General features: G+C 42.4%; 1 protein-coding gene across 2 annotated transcripts in view; it reads right to left on the bottom strand.

Annotated features, from left to right (window-relative positions):
* Positions 1-24085, bottom strand: part of fhip1aa (FHF complex subunit HOOK interacting protein 1Aa) — a 29379-nt gene extending 5294 nt beyond the window's left edge. The window contains exons 1-9 of one of the 2 annotated variants that reach the window (XM_080462947.1): positions 23831-24085; positions 12703-12764; positions 10224-10447; positions 4500-5180; positions 2550-2708; positions 2317-2403; positions 1945-2112; positions 1259-1338; positions 938-1140 (exon numbers count right to left, since the gene is read on the bottom strand). In XM_080462947.1, the coding sequence (XP_080319073.1) occupies positions 938-1140; positions 1259-1338; positions 1945-2112; positions 2317-2403; positions 2550-2708; positions 4500-5180; positions 10224-10331 (1486 nt within the window). In that variant the 5' untranslated portion in view covers positions 10332-10447; positions 12703-12764; positions 23831-24085. The remainder of the gene's footprint in view (positions 1-937; positions 1141-1258; positions 1339-1944; positions 2113-2316; positions 2404-2549; positions 2709-4499; positions 5181-10223; positions 10448-12702; positions 12765-23830) is intronic. The other variant, XM_080462946.1, reaches the window with a different exon arrangement.
* Positions 24086-25310: the final 1225 nt, after the last annotated feature.

Here is a 25310-nt window from a genome sequence, read left to right as displayed (position 1 = left end):
CAATGCTGAAGTAATGAACAAAGATACCACAGAGAGCCGTTCACCGATGAAGGATCAGAGGGCATTTTTCTTTCTCACTAAATCAACGGTCTGCTACTAAGGTGGGAGTAACAAATTACACATACTCACCTCGGTTCTCATACCACTTTTTGTTTAGCAATTGTTCTGGAAGTAATTTTCCTCATAATCAAGTTCAATTTACACCATGTAATCTACTTCACTCCAGTTGCTACTGATGGTGCGTTCATGAATAACTGGAACGTGGGAAAGGCCGGACTTCCTCTCAACACCATGAATCTGGAAACCTCCCACTGAGAAAGTCAAGCCTTTTTGAATTTAATGCAAAGTATCTCGATATAGGATTGAGGCAATCTGTGAAAACACAGGCTGCATTGGACAAGTCTTCGTAGTCTTCTTTAAGAAAACATTTCAAGTGAATGCTCCCAAACTAGGAAATTCTACATTAGTAGTTGGTGACTTTCAAAAGTTCCCCAGCTGAATGAACTCACCATGTGTAAACACACATTATGAATTCATAATCAGTACTTTTGATGTGCAACAACAATTTAATTCCATTACCAGAGAAAACCCCTGCTTCAAATCTACATTTGTTTTATAAAAAAATTCAACTAGTCCTAATATTTCTATACTGTATTATACTTCTAAGAAATGTACTTTGGATACTTCTACTTTAATATCTGTAATAAGAAAAACAATGTTTGGGTTAAAATTGAGGAATTCACTGTTGTATGCACAGCTTATTTAATTTATAAAATGAGGATTACTACCAGAACTGCGTGTTCACATTTGGCGTGCCTAAAGCCAGCCCGTTCATTGAAACACCTCTGGCACCGTCTTCCTCCTTTCTAGCGAAAATAAACTGAAATCTGAAATCAAACGCCAGATTCACGTTGTAATTATGATCCTCTTTGTTTACCTGTGCTGCTGGAGCTGTTGGGGGTTTCTGCCCCCTTGGAGAAGAGGATGGACTCCAGCTGTCTCAGAGGCGGAGGGCTGTGATCCGGAGAGCAGCAGGACGGCGTCAACGCTAAGATCTTGGCCGCCGACACCGAGTAACAGTCCCTCTCCTTCACCACGCGCCTCTGACTCATCATCATGTGGTTACAGGGGATCAGGTACCTACAGCCCAGACAGATGGTGACAGTGGGAGGTAGAGAGTCAAGACCCGTCGTGTTGTAAACCGATTAGACGTGCCATGCTTCAATGGGATAAGTCAGTGTGTGTGCGCGCGGCTCACCTCAGTACGAGCTGCAGCATCACGTCTTCACAGTACAAGCCGATGAGTGTGCGGAAGAGAGCCAGCGACACGGTGCCCAGCTGCAGGGGTCAGTGGAAAAACATCACATTGTTCAATCAACAAAATGCTTTTTCATTCACCAAAACAAAAACAAAAGTGCCAAACTTACTTTCATTCAAGCAGCCAAGAAATTTAAATGCTTGTTTCTTTAGCAGCATTTTATCTTTCTGAAATATTGACAGAGGTCTGTAGCAACCAATAACGGAATGTATGAGGACGCACACGTCACTGTCTCTCTATTATGGTTGTGAAAAATATCTTTTACCATTTCATTACATTCATTATACAGCGACTTAAACATCAACGTGGAAAGCAAACCTGCTTTCTCTCACATTTGTGGTTGATTATGTGTTTAAGAGGAGTTTTCGCAAAGACTGGAGGAAACCCCCGAAGCCATTTGCACAGTGAACAGCAATGTAAAGACTACATTATTTATTCATGTTAAAAGATTCAGATGAAATACTTAAACTGTTTTCAGAAAAAATACACCAGTTTGTTTGTCGACGTGTAAACCTGTTACCAGAGCCTTCGAGCTACTTACGTCACTTTTAAATCTCATAAACCTGATCCATGTCGTATGTGTTTTTTATTACCAAGCGTGCGTGTGCACCAAGCTCTTCCTGTACCTGGAATGGAGTGTTGATGCGGCTGACCAGAGTATCCAAGATGTACACGTTCTCATGTTGGTGGAGGAGAATGAAGGAGAGGAAAGTCTGCAGCAGGGCCGGCTCCGACACGCTTCTGAGGAAGAGGTCAAGGTACGCTGTAGTGGTCATCACCTCCTCCAGGGTGAGCTGTACACGGGTATAAACAGATCACAAGTGTGTGTGTGTGTGTGTGTGTGGGTGAAGATCAACTTACAGAACACATGCAAGCCTCAAGCCCAAGGGGAATTTCATTAGTATGCACATACATTTACAATTAAAACATGGAAACTAATCCTTTCATTCATATTCAAAACAAAAGTAGGTCTGCACTACACAGAGAGGAGTGCCAACCTTATGCAGTGCCGGAGCGAGGACCGGCACGAGGAAACCGTTGTGGATGTAGCTGAGCAGCTGGTCTCTGATATCAGGGTGGGCCACCTGGAAAAGAAAAAAAAAAAGTCAATATTAAGAGACACCGGGGTCAAGAGTGCAGACCAACAAAAGCTTGCAGGCATTTAGAATATCTGAATGCATTTTTTATGAAGCACAGCATTACTGCACGCAGACTCAGCGCACGCGCTCACCTGAACGACGGCGTTGCAGAACTCCAGTGAGTTGAGAAACTGGACGAGCGGCGGCATCTTGAGCCAGTCCTCTCTGTGCAGGCAGTGCCACTCCTCGCTGGGAAACTCCAGTTTGGTGGGCAGAGAAGAGTAGAGGCCACTCAACCCCGTGGCCAGCACCTGAGGGAGGGACACCGGATTAAAAATACCGGAATCTTCTTTGACCGTGTAGCTCAATCCAAGGTCAAAAGGTTACTCTGGCTTATGCACTTTAACATGTACACGCAGAAAGTCAGACATGCATCCGTTTAATTTTACATTATATTTTAATCCAATTTCAAAGATGTTTGATCTGTTCTTTCCAGTAGGAAGAGCGTTACATAAGTAAGAACCATGTAAAGAGATTACTGAGCGCAAGAGGATACGGTTAACGTAGAGCGTACTCTGAGCTTATGATCCTGGCTGAATTCATTAGCAACCAGTCACATTACCCTGGACAGCTTCACAGTCTTCACACCATGAAAACAAGTTGAATGAATTCTTGTGACTGATCAGGTCACCGGAACTGAACATGGGCATTTTTGATCACGGAGGCCAGAGTTCACAGTGGCCTCACATTTAATGCAAAATATCAAGAAATATTTCCAAACCGTTCTAATAGTTTAGATTGTGATTCAACAAAACCTGGCAAAGTTTGGGAAAGTTTGCATTTTATTCATTTTATCTAATCCATGAGTCCTTTTCCACATTATTAACAACAGCATCACCATCTCTCGTTTCCAAATAAAAATAATTGTGAAGGCCTGTCCATCCATGTTCCAACACCAACTTAGGGTTGCTGCAGGTGGAGCCGGCCCTCGGCTATAGACAGACGACTGGTCCACGACACACCAAACGCAGACAATCGCACACAACACACCACAACACAACTTTTTAGTGTAAGGAATGTTCAAAACAGAATGAACATTGAGTCCTAAAATATTCAGTGTGAAAGAGAAGGTAGTTTGTTGCTTAATACGATGTGAAGTGAATTCTACACACAAAAAAAGTGAAATTTCTAGAATGTTACGTCCATCAAAAATAATGTGTCACAAAGTAAATAAAGAGAAAAAACAGGCATCGCCGAGCATTAATGATGCAGTATACTACTTAGCATACGTGTCGTACAGTCGCTCTGTTGTTGGCGTTACCTTTGACTTCAGCAGATCTATTAAAGTGTTTTACAACTCGCTTCAAAGCAAAACACTCCAGTAAATCACATCCTGCTCTCCACCTTTTAATAAAGTGATGCATACACTAGCACAGTGCTGTCACCCGCTACAGCTCAGCCTTCCTGTTCCTCAGTGCACAGCACACACACACACACACACACACACACACAGATTTATGCCTCCTGCAGGTCAGCGCTGAGATGTCATGAATAATTGAGCAGCAGAGCGTTGTGCACTAACGACCATGATGAGCCATACCGTCTCTCATTAATGCATTCATGTCAAAATAACTGTCTGTTGTTGGAAATCCATAACAACTATTGGAACAAAACGAGGACAGAGAATATAGCATCACAGGCCAATTTACCAGCAAGATGAGTGCATCATTAGCGTTGTTGTAATGTATACATCTTCTATGGGATTATCCCACTGTACCCTCCATGTGGATGCCAGTGGAACAAATTAAATTCAGACTCTTGTTGTTCAACTGGCATCCCATCAAAACCTATTCTTCACCGCGCCGTCTGCAGCTTTGGGTAAACGACATTATTTACATCGGATTAGTTTGTAGCCGTGCCACAGTCTTATGAATGCTCGACATTTGTAACACGTAGTGCCAAAAAATGTAGCCTTGTTTGAGAGTAAACACGACTTTTTATGTCAGAAATTCAAGTTAATGGTCATGTTGCTGTTGAATGTGACTGGTGGCAAATTAATTCTTGAAACAGATTTCATTCTAAGATTTTCTGTAGGGACTGACCGGACAGAAGTAGGTGTTCTCGGCGACGTGTTTGGCCACTCGTTCATTCTCAGCAGACAGCGACATGATGAGCAGCAGGGCGTCTCTGGCTTGCTGGCCCACCGTGCCCTCCCTGTGAATGAAGGGGATGAGCAGGGAGAAGATGAGGAAGTTGGTGGCTCCCTGGTCCTCGCTGGTGTGGAAGAAAAGCTCCAAGATCGACGGGTCCTTGGCGAGGACGCAGCACAGCTGGTTGAGCAGCAGCACCAGCTCGGCCTCGACCAGCGGCGCCGTCGCGCTCGAGCAGGAGGACAGCAGCATCATGAGCGGGCGCAGAATGGGCTTGTGATGCAGCAGCGGCTGGCGAGCCTGGCCCACCAGCATCTCGTACATCTTGAGCTGCTCCAGCTTCATGTCGTCTGTGAACTCTCTGCGCAGGCTCCACACGAACAGGCGCTCCATCACATTCTCCATCACCACAAACTCCAGGATGGGGCCCATGGCTCCAGCCTGACCGCTCTCCTCCTCCATGAGCAGGAAGAGCATGTGCTCCACGTAGTTCTGCACCGCGTTGGCCTCGTCTCCGGGGATAGAGCCGAAACGATGGCCGCCGCCGGAGCTGCCGCCGAGGTTGATGACAGCCAGGGCGGGTAGCGTGGAGCTGCCGCGTAAGGGGTCATGTTTTTCTAGGATCTTCACCACCTACAGTTGAAAAAAAAAAAAAAAAGAAAAGAGAACAAAGTTACATTCAATCAAACCCAGAGCAGGAACGTTTTCATGTGATGCATGCAAAAATAAATAAATAAAATCGTCTCAATTTAATGCAGTGATACGTGTTCAGTTCAAACATAGTGGAATAAATGTAACAGCGAGAGTTACAAACCCAACAAACAAGCTTAGGTTGGAGAAAGTAGATGTAGAAGATTGACGTGTTGCATGATTTAGATCAGAGCTCACATTTTAAGAACAAACCACACTAAACGTTGTAAAACTCAATACTTATTTTAAATATGAAATAAAATGTGCTGAATAACGGTTCTTTTATTTACAGCTTTAATAAAAGATATATATATATTTTTTTTTTATGTAATAAAAGAAACCAGTGGCACTCGCAGTACTTTAACCAAAGAAAAACATGTATACGTCAATCTTTAGTTTTGTGTTTTTTCTGTCGATGTGAACTGAGGTTTCCAGTGACACGGCGCTCCGGTTTGTCTGACCGGGCCGGTTTTCCTTCAGTGTCTTTGAAACACGGCACTTGCACTTTGACATTTTCTGAGCGGATTAGGAGCATTGCAGCTCCGAACCTCTATGACGAGCCGATTGAACATTTATCCCACATCCTTAAAGGGCATGAGAATCTGAACTCTACAGTATACTCTTAGTAGATCTGGCCATAACCTCTTAGGGAATACAACACACCCAACAAAGCACTCTGCGAAAAGCACCAGTGGATTTAGATACTTAATAGTGTAAAGTGGACGTCCAAAACGTCTGGAATAGAAGAGAAAAAGAAAAAAGTAGAAGTAGAATTAATTCGAAGACTGGGAGTTTTAATGGAGTGGCTGTTATGCTCCACTATCACTGTGTTATTTACATATTCTTTAAGATTAAGATGATTGAGCAAGTCAAATAAAATGTGATCCATAACTTCACTATTTCCCGCTGGAGAGAATGTGCCCGTGTGTTTTCCATGCATGTTTACGCATCGTTTTCAACAAGTACAGCTCAGTTGCTCTTCCTCGCAGGTTGACTGTCAACAGAGTTGGCGTGTAAATAGACCGGCAGCACAGTGCAGATAAACTGAGTTTGGGAGCAGAGACTGAAACCGTCCTTTGTGTATGCAGTCCCTCCCTTGTGTGTCCGCTGTGTAGAAACCAGCGTGGCAATAATGGAGCCAGTGTCCCCAGCCTGACGCTGCTGCCATGACAATAACTGGCTGTGTATGAGAGAGCTGGGCATAGCCAATGGAAACAAGACAACCGGGTTTGTAATCCCAGCCTGAGCCTGATGGGGCTTGGCCTAGTGGGCCAAACCTCGGGGATCAGTGCAGCTAGAGAGTCTGGAGGAAGCCAGGCTTGGTTATGGGTTGGTGTGTTAAACTGTAATTCAATGCTCGGTAAGTTTTTCCATGTTTTTTGTAGTTCGAGATGTACCCTCTGCTCTGAATAGGTTCCGTTTCCAACTACTGAACTTGTGTGTGTGGAAACAAAACAAAAAAAATATAGGGATTTTCCCTCTTTGTCATGACTTATTTCTGTTCCTTCGCCCCACAACTTGCCCTATGTAGTGGACCCCCACCCCCAGCTGGTCTCAATTCATTCATTCCACAAACTGATTTCTTTTACAAAATCAGTAATGCAATGGAAAAGTTTTAGAGCTGCCATGTCTCTCTGGTCTGCTCAGTGGTCTGGAAGAGAAGCCCCTCAATAATCCAGTTTACACTGTATCAATAGTACTGGTGCTACATTACAGTAAAGCTCTGTTAGTTGATGTTTTGTCGCTGCAATAACATCTTGTCTATGAGCATCAAATAATTCAGGGTTTTTAAAGAAAAAAAAAGGAAACCACAGCAAGACTGAAAGACAAAAAAAACACTTCATTGTGTGTGGGGGCCTGATTCTCCTCTACAAACCCATTTCTTAATGAATCAAGATGACAAGATATGGCGGCATTTGACAGAAAAATATTCCTTCAACACTGCAAAAAAATAAAGATTGGAAAATTGAAGCTGAAATGTTTCAACATAAATATGAGATATCATTGAGGATAAGGAGACTCATGGGGCATAAAGTATGAATGAGATGATTCCATAACCAAAAGAGGAAAAAGAAAACAAAAAAAAAGAAATAACCCAAACTGTCTGATTTTCAGGGGCTACAGTTAAATACTGTTGGCAGCAGCCGAAGGGATCACTTTGCACGTCACTACAAACACATGGAGCTCTGTGGGGCCTCGAAAACAGCAGATAAGAGCCAGCAAATGAACATAAAACCAAATCGTCCAACTGTGACACACGCAAGGCTTCTTACACAGGGACCCGGCCAATATTACTTACAACATGTTGCTCTGATTTCAAGGTTTCCCAAACTGAAACCAAAGTCAAGACAAACTCCTAATCAGGCTACAGATTAGCCAAGAGTGGAAATAAGACTCAGCAGGAGTGGGACTTTGCTGCCAGTTTGCCCGCAGCGAAACAAGCTTTAATCTGGAAAAAAAAAGGCGTTCCCCGGTTTTGCTTAGTAACTGGGGATAGTCAGATCCTCGCATGTTTAATTACAGCCAATTCTGTTTCAACTTGAAGCGGGGAACGCAGCAGACAGCCCGCCACAACTTGCTGCATAGCTCATGATGCACGCGATTATTGTTGAGTTATTGTGTCACTGTCAAAGAATTCTGAGTTTAGGTGGTACAGTGCAGTGAGAAGTGCACAGACTTGGCAAATGTACACAAGCACTTGCATCTAAAGACAAAGGGGACATTACTTTGAGGACAACACCGCTTGAATCTTGGCCACCTGGGACCCGTGGTTTGACAGAGAAGTGAAACAGCCTTTCATGTCAAATTGGAACAATCATGTTTGAACGGGAAGGAGGGCCGGAGAGACCATTTGTCCACCAACAATGCACACAACTCAATACCCATTTGAAAAAACCAGGTGACCTTATCGACTGTCAACACAGAGATGTAAGGCATGTATACAATAGAAATGGGCTTCAGCCACTCCCACAGAATGCAACCGCTCCACGGTATGAACATTAGCCTCCCAGACTAGTGATGAAACCGTTCAAGTGACAAGTGAAACATCTTCAAAACTTCAAATACAGCTCCCCTTAAGACAGGATTTGGATATACCATGACCTGGATGACTGACTTCAGAGAAACAAACCCAACTAGATAGTAAATAAATGATGCAATCAAAGGCTGCAAACCTTTAAATGTTTTCAAACAGACTGGAATTTACCTCTAACAATGCCAAAAATATATATATTTTCACACAGAACAGGAGGTATCCAAATCCAGCACCAGGAGCCTGTCAATCATGAGATTTATCTATTGTAAAAATCACACAAAACTAGACTAAAACAAATTTGAATATGACATGACACAGTTAACATCAAGTACATTATTTTGCATATGATGAATAACATAATAATGTTATCACCAGCTTTCTTCATATAGTGAATTCCATCCAAAATAAGCTTGTGGATGCAAATTGAACTTGAAACAAAAACAGCAAACACTATAAGAATACAATTTAAAATAAATAATTTACAAGGTTGAATATATAAAGAAAGCATGATGTATACAGTAATGCAAACCTGTCAAGTGTGAGTTCAAAGTGTTTCCACTTGTTGTCTTTCACCTCTGATTCAACCTGTTTTTCTAGATGCCTGAGGTCGCTGCCATATTTGATGCTGAGCTGGTATTTTGCACCCAGACTGTTTCCAGTCACCTCTGCACTGCTGCAGGTGAACGCAAACCTTTGTGAGAAAAACTTTGAATATACCTGCACCAATGGTGGCAACATTTTCTTAATGACAAAAGTTAAACAGCTATTCTGAGTCTATAGTTGTGCAATGTTGTTAAAACTAGACATCTAATCCTATTTCATTAATGATTGGAGATTATTGAAAGTGATTACGTATTAAACAACATAACTTCAAACAGAATTCCACAGTTAGTCCTTAATTCCTAAGCTCACACAGTGTTAATGAAAACCACGCAGGAATTTTCCTTAATTTAGGCTTCACAGTGCCCAACACTATTACTGATATGAGTGTGAATCATGCCAAGTCAACAGCAGACCTCTGGGCAACAAAAAGGAAATACCCCAATCTGGACTAGGCATCTCTGCTTCTGGTAAATTAAATTAAAAAAAAAAAATGTATTTCCCTTTCATTGTGATAAAAGCTACTTCATTAGCAGGACGGACAAAAAGTTAAATATCTTTTCTAACTATCAACACTGAAACTCAGATAGCGCCCCCCCCCAGGGTTTTAACAGTAGTGTAGCGTCGTAGTGTGGGAGGAGTCAGATTAGCAGGACGCCAGGTCCCACAGGGGGATCAGGGACACATGCTGCTCGCAAGGAGCCAAAAGTCTGAGACAGTCTGCCTCAGGCTGCCAAGATTCCTCTGGCCATGACCACACTGCAGTTTACTGTTGCTGGGACGGCCCCACACTGCAGTTTCTACAGTCAGCTTTCGGGGCAGAAGTTGAGCAGAATGTTTTTTTTTTTGTTTTTTTTTTATGGACAAACTTGCAAGCAGAGCAATTTTGTTGATGCAAATTTACATACTTGGATGCGATGCAAGCGACATTGGTCCTTCCAAAACATGGACTGAACTTGTAGATGCTTCCAAAGTGAGGAATGTCACGAAAAAAAGGCTAAATGGTAAAACCATAATGTGTGTAAAATTAGTTCTCTGCTTTTTGTTAAAAAAAAAAAAAAAAAAAAACCTGCATCCCAGAGGGGGGCAACAGAGAGATTCGGTAGGAGGATGAGCATGAGAAAGACCAAAAATGATGACTTGGATTGAAACTCAGCATGTGAGATGTGAGAAGTGGGGGCACAATGTGGCTTAAGCTCTTCTTTCTTATGGTCACTCTTGACTTAAAAGTGCTTTAATGGAAGGATTTTCAGTCTTTACATCTTATTCTCAACAGCACAGCCTATAAGCTACAAGTCATTTCCTCCCCTCCCTTTAACTTGTGAGGCTGGCGCTGTAGTGCTGGTGTTTACCTGAGCCCAGTGGTTCTTGAACACAATCATGCAGGTCTCGGGGTCCACCCCTTTCAGGACCACAGACTGCCCATCTCGATTTCCATTGGCAACCACAGAGGCCATCATGGTGACCTGGTCATGAGTGGGTTAAACCATGTCATAGGCAGGAGGAGGAGGAGGACAATCCTGACTGCTTAGCGAGTGCAACCATAACCACACCAACAGGAATAATCACAAGGGACCTGAGGAGGAGAAAAAAAGAAAAAAAAAAAAGCATAAGCATTCAGTACGTCATCAAACAGAAGCTCAGGAAGCTGCTTCATGAAATAGCAACACAGATGGAGAGATAGAGCTGGCGGAGACTGCAAACTGCTCTCCCCGTCGGCCTCTGCCTGGGCAGACAGCAGCTATGACCGGCATGCAAGGAGGAGAACAATAAGAAGCGAAGCCTGATGACTCAAGAGGGGAGAGACGCTCAACTCCAGCATTTCCTGCCGCTGTGCGAGCTCCGGACTGAGCTGTCAAATTATTCTTGGAATACCTCAGACGCCCACGGTGGATTTGTCCAGGCCCCCTGACATCACTCTCATTACACAAACATTTTTCGACAACAGAGAGAGAACAGCAACTGGGCGTGAGCTGCTCCGGCAGAATGTGGTGGAGGAAGAAACAAGACTGTCACTTTTTTGTTTGTGTATTTTGGTATGTGGCATTTTTATTTGGTACCGAGACCTACTATGTTTATAACATTGTTAAGCAAGCGCAGTCTGTGTTGACTGTTGGGGGGGGGGGGGGGGGGGGGGGGGGGGGGATACACTTTTTCTTTCTCCACAGTCAAAAATAGCCCGAGGACAGCTTTTCACTGTAGTTTCAACATTCACTCTGGCAACATGGAAATTTGGAGGACAAACACGTTTTCCTCTGAAACAAACTAATTAGTTTGTTTCCTTGAAGAGGACGCAAGTGGAAAGTTTAATCCTGCAAAGGCAGAGGTTTTGTCATAAAGACAAATCTCTTGATTTAAACAGTCGCATGCCTCCATGATTTCTCCTGCCCCTTCAGAAGAAAGGACGTCAGGATGTGACTGATCTCATGTTTTCTGTTTGCCAACCATCGGCGTTGAATCCACCTGTGAAGTACAAGTCATGTCTTCTCACAGAGTCTTCTGCAAATAGAAAAATTTCACAAAGCTGGCAGTCCAACCCCACAACACAGCTTTGATTCGGTTTACTAGGCGATGATCACAGTTTATTTGGTGCTCCATTTTCAATGCAACGAGCACCACATACTTGACAACTTTTTATACTTGGTGGCTTTCTTGCTACAACCATGTTCAAACAATCATTCAGTGAGGGACACATTAATTCAAATATCTGTGCAATGAGTGAGTACCTTTACTCTCTCATTCTTGTGCACATCCTCCACAACAGATGCATGTTAGGCTATTTACACTCGGGTTTGTAATTTCTGTGACCCATCAGATTGTGGACAGGTGGCAATAAGATAAGTTTGCTCAAAGAGTGAGATAATCATGTCACAAATGTCAGACAACAGAATGTGATCGATAAAGTGAGCATGTGGTAGGCGGGTAGCATGCAGGCACACAGTGAAGGGCTCCTCAAATATAAGTTATGTACGCTTGAAAGGGATTACATTAGGTCCGGTCTGGAGTGTGTGGGACCTGGGTTCAAAAATCAACTTGCATGAAAGGAATTAAAATCATAATGCTACTTGCAATCACTATGTCATTCTTGTGTGTCAAGATTATATTTCCTCATTTCAGGACCTTCAGGTTAAAAAAAAGTTGAACACCATATTTGTATGATTGTAAAGTAATTTTGTATGTACAGTATAATATGTCACTTGCTGCGTTTTCCTGCTTCACAACTCAGAATCTCTTTTCCGAATTCTGCTATAATTCATTCAATACTTATTCAGACATTTTACTGGAAACCGCAAATGTCAAACTGGAGCAGCAAGTTGATCATTAAGATTCATCGTCATGATGACAGTAGACAAACATTAATGCAGTTCCTCCAGCTGCTCTTAAGATATTCCAGTGTGGACCATGTGGCTCCTGAGCCTCCCCACCAGCGTGGTGACAAACTCCCCAGCAGCCAAACAATGGAGTGACACAGCGCATCAGTCTGCCAAGACCAACACAATGACAGCACAAAGTTGAGCACTCTCACTTCACAGGGGCGATATGGACTCTCGTCACCGCGGGGGACCAACTGCTAAACAAGCAGCAGCTGCAGTCCATGAGGCACAGTTCCTTAAGCTCCTGCCTCCAAATGCGCCTCTTGGCCAATCGCTGCCCTTCTTTAAGCTTCTCTTTGCCCCAGTAACACAGAAACATCATCACCATCCAGAGTTGAGGCGTAAAGAGGCGCTCAGTCAAAACTTTCACCATCTGCTTCTGGTTAGCAGCGAGCGCCGGCTGGTTTGATTCTTGAGCAGGAATGTGAATGGACGATGCGTTGGTGAGGTTTCCTACCTTCCTCGGGCCATCTTTAACAGAGACGCGGCGCTAAGCAGGCAGGGACCTCATTTCTTGTCCTGTTGTCACAGACAAACGATACAGAGATGTGTCAAAAACAGGAGCAGGAAGCGGGTGTCCGTGTGGGAGGCATGGTAGGAAGTGAATGGACATGAGTAAGCTCCTCCGAGCGCCACTTGGATGGAGATGGAGAGGAGGAGGCGGTTATAGGGAAAGAGCGAGGGAGGGAAAGTAAGAGTGGGAGGGAGAAAGAAAGAAAGAAAAAAAAGAAAGAAAGAAAAAAGAAAAACGGGCTGAGAGAAAGTCCACAGAAAAAGGGAGGCGGTATGAGAAAAATTACAACAAACTCAACATGTACAAAACGTGCAGATAAAACTAAGTGTTTCCACAGGAATTCACCTTCATCACGTCCTCGTGACTTCTCTCTCACAACAGAACCACATTGTCCAAACCAATTAGAGACGTGATGGAACTGGTGTCCAGCTCAGCCGTGAGAGGCCCGGGCTTCACCAAAATTACACCCAGCCGGCCTCTCCGGCTCCCTCGTCATCGCTCGTGGGAACCGTGTCACATGATGCACGGGCCTCAAAAAACAACATCGACAAGATCCAATACTGGCTGAAACCGCACACGGCTCAAGGTTGACGATTTGGCTGGTGAAGATTCAAAAGTGTGAGTGTCTTGGAGAGCAAGTACATTTCCTGAAAGTGGTGTAAATAGAGACAGATGGAAAGAGGTGGTGTGTGTTGACTCATCACACAGGCTGGTTTTGTGCCTTCCTTAAGACTCACACAGGCAGGTTTCCTTCATCCACTGAGTGGGACTCGGCCAAATACAGTCATTTCAAGTTCAATCTCTGCCATACGTACAGAGTGAGCTTGGAAATCTTGTGAATATTTACTACTCACATTTCTCCTCAGATCCTAACTTAACTTAATTTTCCGGTCTGTGGCCTGACGGCATATTTTAGAAAAAAGTTATCAGGTTGACAAACAGCCAGCAGCTGGTGACTGCAATAGTTGAGAGGCTGGTTGCGCCTTAATTGAGTAATAACTTCAGAAGATAATGTGTCTGTATAATCACACCTGTGTCAGTAGTGCATGGAACAAATTTGACATGTGGCTTTCTTTCTCTCACTTCGATTGGATTTAATTAAATGTGAGTGACTCATCCAAGTCACAAGGTAATATAGTGGCTGATATCAAGAGAACAATCAACAACAACAATCATACACACACTGGTGAGAAAGAACAAACCACAGAACGCACATTGAGGTGCATCGGATCGGGACCGCCCCCATTTCTCAACTGCTCATCAACACATTCTCACATAATTTTCAAAAATTTTTGACTTCTGTCTCAGTTTTGTTTTCCATGTAAATGTTGCTCACAGGTTTTTGTCAAACGCACCTTAATTAACATGTCCTTGTTCTTTGGTTTTGCCAATGGTGCAAAGAAATGCAGGATTATCCGAAGAAAGATAAGCTGTTCTCAGACAATAATAGCAACTACTTCACTCAAATCTGGTCCTCATCAGCCAAATAGGTCAAATCTGGATTTAACAATTTCATCACACTAAAACTGAGCCTGAATAATAGTGCCTGATAAGGCACCTCACCCCAGTCAGAGTCTGGCAAATATCAAGGAAACAAAAAGAGGCAACGTGTTGTGACTGGTTAAAGTACTGAAAGTCATAACCTATTTTATTGTTCTCATTTATGGTACCTGCCCGGCACACTGTCACACAGTGGGAGAACCCACAGCCACCCACAAGTCACTGCACATTTGCTCAAAATAACCTGACCTATAGTGGAGAAAGAAATGGGACAGCAGAGGAAAGACAAGCTCCTGCAATCACAACTTCCGTATGCCTCTACAGTCTCGTCACCACACATGCCTGGATCACAGGAGTCTCCTGATTCGATGATACCCATTTACTCGATTATGGCAATTACAGATATTTGCAGCTTTGAAGTCTCTACAGACTAGATACGACAGACTAGATACGACAGACAGGGCAGAGCAGGTCTGGACTGCAACGGGTGGAGCAGTTGGTTATACACTCAATCTCTGAAGATGGTACACATAAAGGTTGTTAAAAAAAAAATGTAACCGATGCCAATAACTCACCTTTGTCATTCATTTAATTTCTGGCAGTATGTGGCTGTTGACAGTGATTCAGCCATATAGTTTCTACTTTCTATTTGCTTTATTCAAAGCAGGGGGCTAATGTTGGCGAGGGCGGAGTACATCATGTACAAGTCGCCAGTACATCACAAGGTAAACAAAGAGGGTGGGACAATCCCACAAACTCACAAACTACTTTTTGATCCCTTAACAGATAATATTTGAATGTCACAGCAGCACATGACAAATATTAATAGAAAAAGATAATGAATCTTTTTTTTTTTTTTAAACATTCCTACATAAAGATGAATAAAATTACTCAAACAAACACTGAATAAAATAAGAGTTAAAATAAAATGTCAAGCCACACAGGAGCATCTCCAGAGTCCATAATTAAAATGCATGTTTTTGGACTGTAGAGGAAACCACAGTACCTGAAGAAAACCCACAGATGCACAAGGAGAACATGCAAACTCCACATAAGGCCGCCAACCAGAGACATTCTCAATGTGAAGTGAGAACACACTCTACTACACCACAACGTAGCCAGTTGAAATAAATAAAAATTGCCTCAGGTTGCCAATTCTACAATATAATAAATGAAATTTTTAGAAGAAGGATATACGAAGAAGTATTTAGCACTTTTAGTCTGTAGGACAATTGTGGTCATTGGTTTAAGATTAGTATTTTAGTTTTGCCACTACATTTCAGCAAAGGAACGTGACAATCACCACTGATTGCTCTTGTTATGTTACTAATTCCACAGCACTAGTACTCAAAGCTGGGCCTGGTTTCTTACACTTTCTGTGTGGTGTGAATTTCATTTGCCGTTACAATGCAGCACAGCCTGCTGAAAACACCCGAGCATGGGAGTTGTAGAAGTTCTCCCAAAACGGCCTTATTGTGACCACATAATTGGATTATAATAGTAGTCATTACAGGCAATTCTTGATTGAATAATAGCAATATTAATTATATATCATTGTGACCCAGATGGCATTGTACACTTAAAAGTGTTTCTATTCGGTAACTGTGGAGTCGTGTCAGAAGCAGCAGTCCCAAAGTTAACTTTGGAAAAAAAAAAAATTTAAGTTTGGGGACAATCAGTAGATGGGATAACGCCTCAGGCTGCTGGGAACAAACCGAAACCTAAATAGGAAATGCTCCCCTTAAGGGCTTTTGTCATATTTTCTCTGATCTGGTTTCTGGCATTGTCAGCTCTCTTGCATCCCAGAGGGTTTCATACACAGAGGTGTGGTCCGGACAAACATCTGAGAGACATGACACACTCTCTACTCCCAGTTCCCAGCACTTTTCTTGCTAAACAGGGGTTTTAAAACTTTGGAGTCAAGCTCTTAAAGCACATTTTGTCACAATCTTTTTCCTCAAAGCTCTGCCCTCTGTTGATCCTGAACTGGTTACTTCGACTTGGCCAGAGATGGCGCTCTCAGAGGACAAATTCAAAGTGGCCATGGCAACCTGGTGACAGACAGGCCCATTAAAGTGATAGCTGCTCCTGAAATATTTAAAGCTACAGGTGAGGCCATGGAGGGGCCAGATAGCGGCTGAGCTTGAATGTTTATAGCCACCGTCATTCTCGCCCAATCAACAGCAGCAGCAGGAAGGAAGAAGCCATTCATTTTCTTATCTGTGTCTGCATTATTACTTTCAGCTGGCTCGGCAGTGACCACCCAGTCTGAGCATTTATCTCTGGAAGAGCCAGACCACATGGAAGGTCACAATAGGTCACTATTTTCACTAATACTGGAATAAATCTAATAGAAGTCACAATACCTGATGTACACTGCACAGCAAACCTATCATAGGGCCCTTTCATTTGCGACACGAGCCAAGCATGCGCTGAGTAAGGACTGTAACGAGCTTATGAGATAAGGCGCTGTTACGCAAGCACATAGTTGTTCCATGTTGCAGGTCTGCGGATTTTCACATGCACACGAAGGATAACTGGGTGTTGGCTTTTTTCGGTGTCAGCCTTGGAACCGGTTTCAGAAACAGGGCTGCTCCTATGATATTGCTCAGCGGGCACAAGGGATGAGATTTATCAACATGTCCAAACACATAGGCAGGTGCTCGGTTTAGCTCGGAGGGAAGACGGGGAGGTCGTAAAAGAGAGGAGGGTCAATAAGAACCGCAGTCGCAAAAGCCCGAAGGGAGAAATATGCCATCTCGGTACCTCGGCCCTGAATATGAAGTAGATAATTAGTAAGAAAGGTTGACCAGAGGACAGATGAGACAATACACCGACATCAAAGACTTTCACATTTACATTCATTGTACAAGAAGGAGCTTTCGACTCCAGATAGGGACAAATTATGCTGCTGTTGGCGTGTGCAGAAGTCCTTGTATTCACAGTCTGGATCTGTACCGACTGTTCACCTCCTGAAGTGTAACCTTGAACAAAGCCGCAAAGCGCCAATTCAGGTTACAATACTGTTCATGTTTTTTTCTATATTGATAAAGCTACTTAACAACTTTACGAATAATTAAATGTTGAAAAATCTCCCACAATACAGGTGAACAATATTTCCATTTTCTCAAAACAACTATTTTCTTCATCAAGCTTGTGTGAGGACTTGTAGACTAGACATAGCTAAAAATGTGTATTCTGCTGCCAAAACAGACAATCATAGCCCATTAAAGTCAGTTTGTACTTAAATGTTCACGTCACATTCAATTTGACAGGTATTAATATGCAGCTGGATGAGACCATTTTATACACCAGCATAGACGTTCACAACAGCTCCCGTAATGGTTCCATGAAGAAATCTTTATAGTCGACATGCAACCACCACCACTAACAATGTTAATGTTAGGCTAAAGACAAGATCATAATGTCCAATATGTGATCCAATTTAATGACTTACCTTTATTCAGGGTAGCCATGGGTTTTCTCGCAGTATTCCCAAAAACATGAGGGTTTAAAAGTTGACCCTAAAGTTGCCCATTTAGCATCAATGTGAGTATGTGTGGCTGCTCACCTCTGATCACCCTGTGATTCCCTCATGAATCTTGCTTTCAGCCATTGTTAGCAGAGTGGCTCAAGTTCCCTGTGACGCTGAACATAATAGATGCATCCATTGATGGATCTTATTTGGATCTTTTTTTTCCATACAAGACATATTAATGTCAAATTTGTAAGATAGAGATTAAACAATACAAACAACCATCCTGTAAATGTGGAGGGAGTTCATGCTCACTGTTAACAATATTTAGCATAAGAGCTTAAAAATACTTGTTTGTTGGATTATTATTATTTATTTATTTTTTTTTTTTACACTTACACACATATTGCAGTGGAAATAAAACTGCCTCAAAGACAGTATGAGCCATAACAAGAAGTCTTTTCATATGATTTTACTTTTTTTTTTTTATTATAGCCACAATATAATCTAAATAATCTCAAAAAACTATTTCAATAATTATATTTTTACAAGATCTGAGAGGCTCTGTCTGTCATAGGACCTCGTCTGATTAAATTGACCTCATGCTGACCTTCAGAGCAGCTTGCTCAAATGCTTTTTGTCTGATTTATTATACAATAGTAGAATATTGCCTGATGAACAGCACCAAACACTGCAAACAGCCATGCTGACAGGAAAGAACTGCTGCATTGAAATCATTACACTTGGCCTCCACAACAAAAGAGCAACAACATCAAATCCAAAAATTCACAGCGCAGCTTCAGGGCGTGCCCGTGACCCGATGAGTTAAATCCAAAGTTGCCATCTTTTATTTTGCATGGTGGAGGAATTGTATGAAGCTGGAGAGAGAATCAAACAAGAGGTGGTCAACCAGGTGAAACTAGTCCAGCAATCCGACTCAGAGAGCTGAGGCTTTATAGAGGGACTCATTCTCCTCTTGGCCGTCTGATCTGAAATCAGAGGAGTTGGGATGCGTATTTATTGCAGGTGAAGTCAACAGATGAAACAGATGCAGCTCAACTGCCTGTATTTGTACAATCTCACTGTGGGCGCCAACCACTGCGCACCATCATCACCTCCACCATATTATAATGGCCAAACAGGCTGAAGCCGCTTCTGGCAGCTTCAAGTATTAAACAAGTCAATCCAAATTTCGGAGAAAAATGAAAACATACCCTCTGTGGCCTCCTTTCTTTATCTACGAAAGAGGACGTTCTGTTTTTCTCTGACCCACACAGGTTAGATTGCCGCATTGTATATATGCAATGTGGGCTGGTGACATCATTTCTACTTTTATGTCAGCATGCAGGGACTTCAGCCGGTTCCCGGTCCACAATAGGCCTCTGTCAGTGATAAGGCCATGTTTTGTGTGGGTATATCCTATCTCTGCTCCCGTCGCTTCCTCTCTGGTTCGTTTGCATCAGGTCTCACTCACTGACACACACACAGCCGTGTTTGCATGTGGAATGGAGGAGGGCGGGAAGAAGATATTGCACATCTCGAAGGTTCAGAGGTTTATCTAACAGACAGATGAGAGCTCGCTGCCGCACCATATTTCTGTGATTTGTCAAAAGGGCCTTTCTGATAGGAAATGGCTTCAGGTAACAGCCGCATCAAACTTAAAAACAGGATAACAAGACAATAGGTGAAGCTCACAAACAAATATTTACTCGAGTAATTGTAAATGTGTTTCCAGGCACATCACTTAAGGTAAGAAAACATGCAAAGCTCATTTGCATACACTGCTATGCCTTTGTACAAGTGGTAAATAGTGGCCTGTTCACCTGCACAGTAAGCGTCTCTCTTTATTTCTAAAACAGACGAAACACTGCAGGAACCACAAACATCCTTACAGTTCATTCCTCAACAATAGACGTGGCTCAACCAGATCTAGTTTCAATTTATTCTTTTCACACCACTGTGAAACTGGGTGTGCAGGGGCAATTCTCAAGAGTGGGGTAGAAGTGAGCTAAAAGATATACCATACATTAAAGTGTGTGTGTGCAAGAGTACGCATCACTCACACCAGAGTGACATAAAGCACCTACAATCAGAGCACTTTTAGCAGTTTATTAGCTGCTACACTCTGCAATGTGAGTTTTACAAGCTTGTAGGACAGTACGTTTCAGTGCATGATGTTGCTTTCTATAGAATAGGAGGTGTTGACCGCCACTTCCTAAGTCAATTCATGGTATAAGATTGGTATAGAAGTACACACAGAATTTGAATGCAGTCCAGTATCCTATCTTGTCGGGCATCAGCCGAGTACTATTTTGGTGCAGCGCTGGTTTCGCTCTGAAGGTTACATCATCGCCTGCTACATTTCGATTGGTTGTTAGTACCTGGAGCCCATAGAAGCCGTCATACAAGCTCAGGTTGTCTGTAGCACGTCGGCCACTTCTGGATCAGTCTCAATTCAAATGCATAGGACGCAAAGTGTATAGCTGCTTTATGACACACAGACAGTAACTGAGAGAAAGATTTAAAATGAATAACTTTGGTGAAAGTTCAAGCAAATAGCTAAACATTCAACTGCAAAGTCAAACTCAACAACTTCTTGAGACACTGCGTTAATTGAACAGCAATCCACCTTAAAATGCCGGGCTGTACAAAACCAATGTGATCCAACACTTGGGTTAAAGCTGCTTTATAAAAGGTTTTTACTTTGAGACATTCTGGGATCCACATTTTTGACAGAACTGGCATAAAGACGTGTGTTAGACTTTCTCACTTCCAGGTTTACCAAAGCAAAACTTGAGCCTTAGGGGGATTGCTGAGGGACCCCAAGTGTTGACCTGCCATTCGAACCAGCAAGCTTTCAGTTACATGTTTCCCTCCCAAACCTTGAGAACACCACTGTCACAATTACAAGTGGTTCTAAAAATCTCGTGGTATTCTTCACAGGAAGACTACGATTGAATAATATGACTCTGAAATCACTTTCCCCGTCATTTTAGATTGACCTAATGCCTATTTACGACACTGTGATAAAGCTCTATTATCTAAGAATCCATTAAAGACGACATTTATGTGTTAATCAGTAAGCTTTGAAGCCGTCAATGTGGTTCTCTACGTTTTTAAACTTTGGACCGACAGAAACTGACTTCTTCTTCCCGTGAGTCTTCAGCAACTTATCTACAACAAATAGCCATTTTTAAAAGAAACACAGCATCTGTTGCTGACATGCAGCGTATGCAGCATGTTAGTCTGTCACTTGGCAGGGTCAGCGTCAGGCCATGGGGCGAGGGGGGTGGGGTTAATCCCAACCATGAGACCGAGCTGAGCCGGCTCGTTCAGGGCGAGTTGGACACCTGCTGATAGTTGTGACTCCGTCACCTGTTCTGCCAGAAGTGCACACAAACTTGTGTTGCTCATCTTGAAGAAGAAATAAAAGGGACACCAATCAACAAGGTGAGGCTAATCACACCTCAGCTCCAGACTTAAAGTCATACATCCAATCACACGATTATTACACATATTCACACACAGTCCATCCTGCTGCAGCAGAAACAGACATCCAGTTTGGCTTTGGCTGCAGGTCTGAGCACTGATGATAAACCAAACATCCTCCAAGAGGCGTTGTGAGATTTGAATCCTGTCTTAACATCAGTTAGTTACACATTCTCCTCATAGCTCAGAGAAGCCTCCATGCATGTATGAGTTTTTTCATTTTCAACCTGCTTGTGTTTACGGCAAAACAAAAAAATCTATGAATGGTGTTTGTGGTTCTCAAGTGCATCATGGAACTAATTGCAAACACCAGGAATCATAATGAACACATTTGGAGAGCCTCACTGTGGCGTCTCAACCGTTTTGAATAAAAGCAGAATAAATGTAGCTCTGTCAAAGGCAGACCCGCGGTAAGTAAACACCCCTCCATCATTACATCATTTATATTGAAGTTAAAAAAAAGAAAAAAAAACATTGCAGGAGTTCATTTGTAGCTCAGTTCTATGGAGAAATGAGCCGACGGTTATGTCCAAGACATCTCTCCAGCTCTCTGACCACAGCGACCGCGTCGGATGATGACATGCCGTCATTTGCAAGAGGAAAGTTGTTCTCAAAATAGAGATCAAACGGTTTGGCGGAAAGTGCATAAACCCAGTGTGGCGTTACAGTCACATGACGGCACGGACCCCTCATTACGGGCAGCATGAAGAGATGTGAGAGTGACCGTAACGAAAAGTGTAGATAAAGTACAACAAACAAAGAATCTCCAAGACAACCGCGAGCACATGATCTCCTGCAACGCTAACAAATTATGAATTGAAGCTCAAAGACTCAAAGTTAATCCAAAGTCACCTTGAGCCATTCAGAAAACAAACGTAGTGGAGAAGAAAAAAAACAAAAGACCAGTTAATCACAGAGCAATTGCTCACAATTACACACCCTGGCTCCTTACCCATGCAACATGGGTTATTAAACTAATCAGGTTCAGGGGCTTCATTTGGCCAGTTTGATCCCAATGAGGCTATATTAATCATAAAAAGTAATAACCTATAAATGGGAAGAATTAAGATCAGGTACAGAGTGACAGGTAACTGATAAGTTGCATGCCAAGTGGCATTCCTTTTTAACAACAGCTGAAGGCCGCAGAAACCCTGTATTCTGAGAAGCAGAAGATTTAACATTTTCACTTTTTGAGATATATACATATACACACACACCAGTTACAGTAGTTCTCTTGGTAATTTTCATCATTTCAAATGGCATCAAGCAGGCCAGATTCAATCAATTAAATAATTAATTTTCATATGATATTATCCACTTACATGAATACCAGGTTGTGGCTCTCAGAAAATAGTTCCAAAAGTATTTCAATGATAACCGAAGAAGGTCATGAGATTCCATGAGCTCTTTGGTCAGAATAAAAAATTGTCAAGGTGAAATTCACAATTCTATTTCAATGCTTGACAAATTTTAATAAAGAATATGTTTTGCACTTCCTAAAATATTAAAGACACACAGTCAGACGATTCTTGACCATCTTTCCAGGAATATCCAGATCAAACAACCACATCCACAAACAAAACCAACAAAAGCATCTTTCTAACTGAAAATGACCCTTTATATTAGATCTGTGGGCCATTGGTCAGGACACAAAATCTTCATCAGAAATAGTGAATCAATAATTTAAAGATTGTCTACAGGATGCATGCAATACAACTGCTTGGCTTTAATTATGAAGGTGAATACTTTTTTTTTATGTATAAAATGTGTGCATGTGAAGATAACAAACTCAAACTGAACAAAAGTAAGATTATGGCCTAAAAAAAAAAAAAAGTTAATCAGCGACTTGACAATACATAAAAACCGCTTTCTTTTAAGAGAGATTTATTTTGAGCAGAACTGAAGTCGATCTAAGGCTGTGCCCTGCGTGACAGTTCAAGTTCTCACTTTGGCCCCTTGAGAAAATCAATTGCCCACCCATGCCTGACATTCTGTATACATGAGAAGACTGTGAAGAGCACTGGTTTAGCAGATGGAAGAGGACACCTCTGGAAGATTGACACACACACAAGACGACCAGCCATGAAACATTGATGATGTTTGCAGGTAACTAGACACCTGTTGGCGTCTGTCAAATGGTGGATATGCGAACTCAGGTGAATCAGGACAGGAGAGCTGCACCTGTGTGGCTGGAAAACATCTTTACCAAACAAATATTATGAAACCACACACACACACGCGTGTTATTGTGTGGTTTCCAACACTAAGGACTGAAGATTGGGTGGGTCTACTTTGTCTCCAAGAGCGTAATGGGAAACACCGCCGAGCGCTGTTTGGTTGTTCACTTCTCTCAACTTTACAAGATTGCCGCACTTTATTCCCTCCTGTCCTCTAACAATCCCACCACAGACATTTTTTTTTTCTTCCAGTGGAAACGTTTGAAGCTTGTCACGCACATGTCAATCACAAAGTCAAGAAAACACACCCGGAGCTGCTGCTGGCGCTGACAGGTCACACGTTAACCCACAAGTTTAACTACACGACAAAACAACCACGCAGGCGCTCTTTTCCTGACCTCTTTGCTTCTTCAATTTCCTCGTTTCTTACCGTGGTTGAGGGACGGATCCTGGACGGGAGCGCACGGCGGCCGGAGGCGATCAGCGACAGGTTTCGAACCAAACAACAAAAACACACACGCGCACGCTCCGTGCGTCCACTCATGAGTAAACACCACCGTTTCTCCCCGGTACGGCAACACACTGGCCCGCTGTGGTAAAACCCGACACGGAGGCGCTCAGTGCCACATGTAATGGAGCTACTTGACCCGGTCCGTCCGTGGCGCGCACACACACACACACACATAGGTGAAACACCGCCACTAATCCTGTGCTTGGAACGCTCCTCCCACTGAGTCTTAATACAGGCGCGAGCACACGCTACAGCCTTCAGCAGCAGACACGCGGGGTACGAAAAGTAATCAATGAGGTTAAGTATTAAATCATCTTAAAAGTAGATTATTAAGTCTATAAACTTTTTTTAAGCACCAAATTGAACTTTAATAAAGGGGTGAAATTCCCCATTCAGCTTGAGTCACTATTGACCTATTGGATAACTTCAGTAAGACATACTGACAGATGGGCTGCTGAATATTATTATTATTGGGCCTAAACACCCAGGAAACACTTAAACTAAAACCTTTCTTCTGTCTCGTTGAGTATTTTTTAGTGTCTAAAGGTTTAGTGCTGACATTACCATTGTATATTTGCACAATAAATGTATCTGAAGTAGCTAGTTCTGAATTTTGAGTGGCTGAATAAATGTCAAGAGTACTTGCCCTACCCTGTGGGCAATTTTTAATGTCATGACTAATTACATGACTGTCACAACAAGCACAAAACGAAAGAAGAATTAAAATTTGCTTTAAATCTTTTGTATTTCCAGTTTTTCTTTCTTTCTTTCTTCCTTCATTATCATTTGTCTTGTGAAACAGAAATGTGGGGGAAACTCTGAATAAACGTTCAAAACATGTCTTATTGTTTTAATAAAAGAAAGCTCCCAAGTGTCTTCAATATTTCTGTTTCTACCCTAATCCAGTATCCACATCACAAAAATACAGAGCATACTTTTTTTCTGTAAACTGTTTATTCTTTCTATATTTCGAGGTTTTGAATTAAATCCATCACTCAAATCAGGTTTCAACCTTCAGAATTTCCGCATCCAAACCCTATCTTCAGCTGGGGTTTGATCATTGTGATTTCAACCATGAAATTACACAGTAGAGTTTAAAATAGGGACACTACTTTGAATTTATGCGCCCCAGAGGGGAAGTCTATGTTTAGACTAAGTTACAATTCGAGCAACTACCAGCAAACATGCCTTAACAAATACAAATTACAATACCTATCATTTGTTGGTCCCATCAGATAAGGTTGGAGCTCGTTTAACCAGACTACAAATGGTGTCCAGGTCTGTAGCGACATCTACTGGCACATCAGTGGAGTTATGTATTAGAACTGTAATGCATTTCAGCAGCAGACTGCAGGGGTTTTTAGGATTGCCAGAGGCGCGTATAAATATTAATGTAGGT

The sequence above is a fragment of the Lipophrys pholis genome (assembly GCF_963383615.2).
Source record: "Lipophrys pholis genome assembly, chromosome: 5".
Classification (NCBI taxonomy): Eukaryota; Metazoa; Chordata; class Actinopteri; order Blenniiformes; family Blenniidae; genus Lipophrys; species Lipophrys pholis.
The sequence above is the reverse complement of the archived record's forward strand: the minus strand, read 5'-3'. Positions and strand labels throughout refer to the sequence as shown.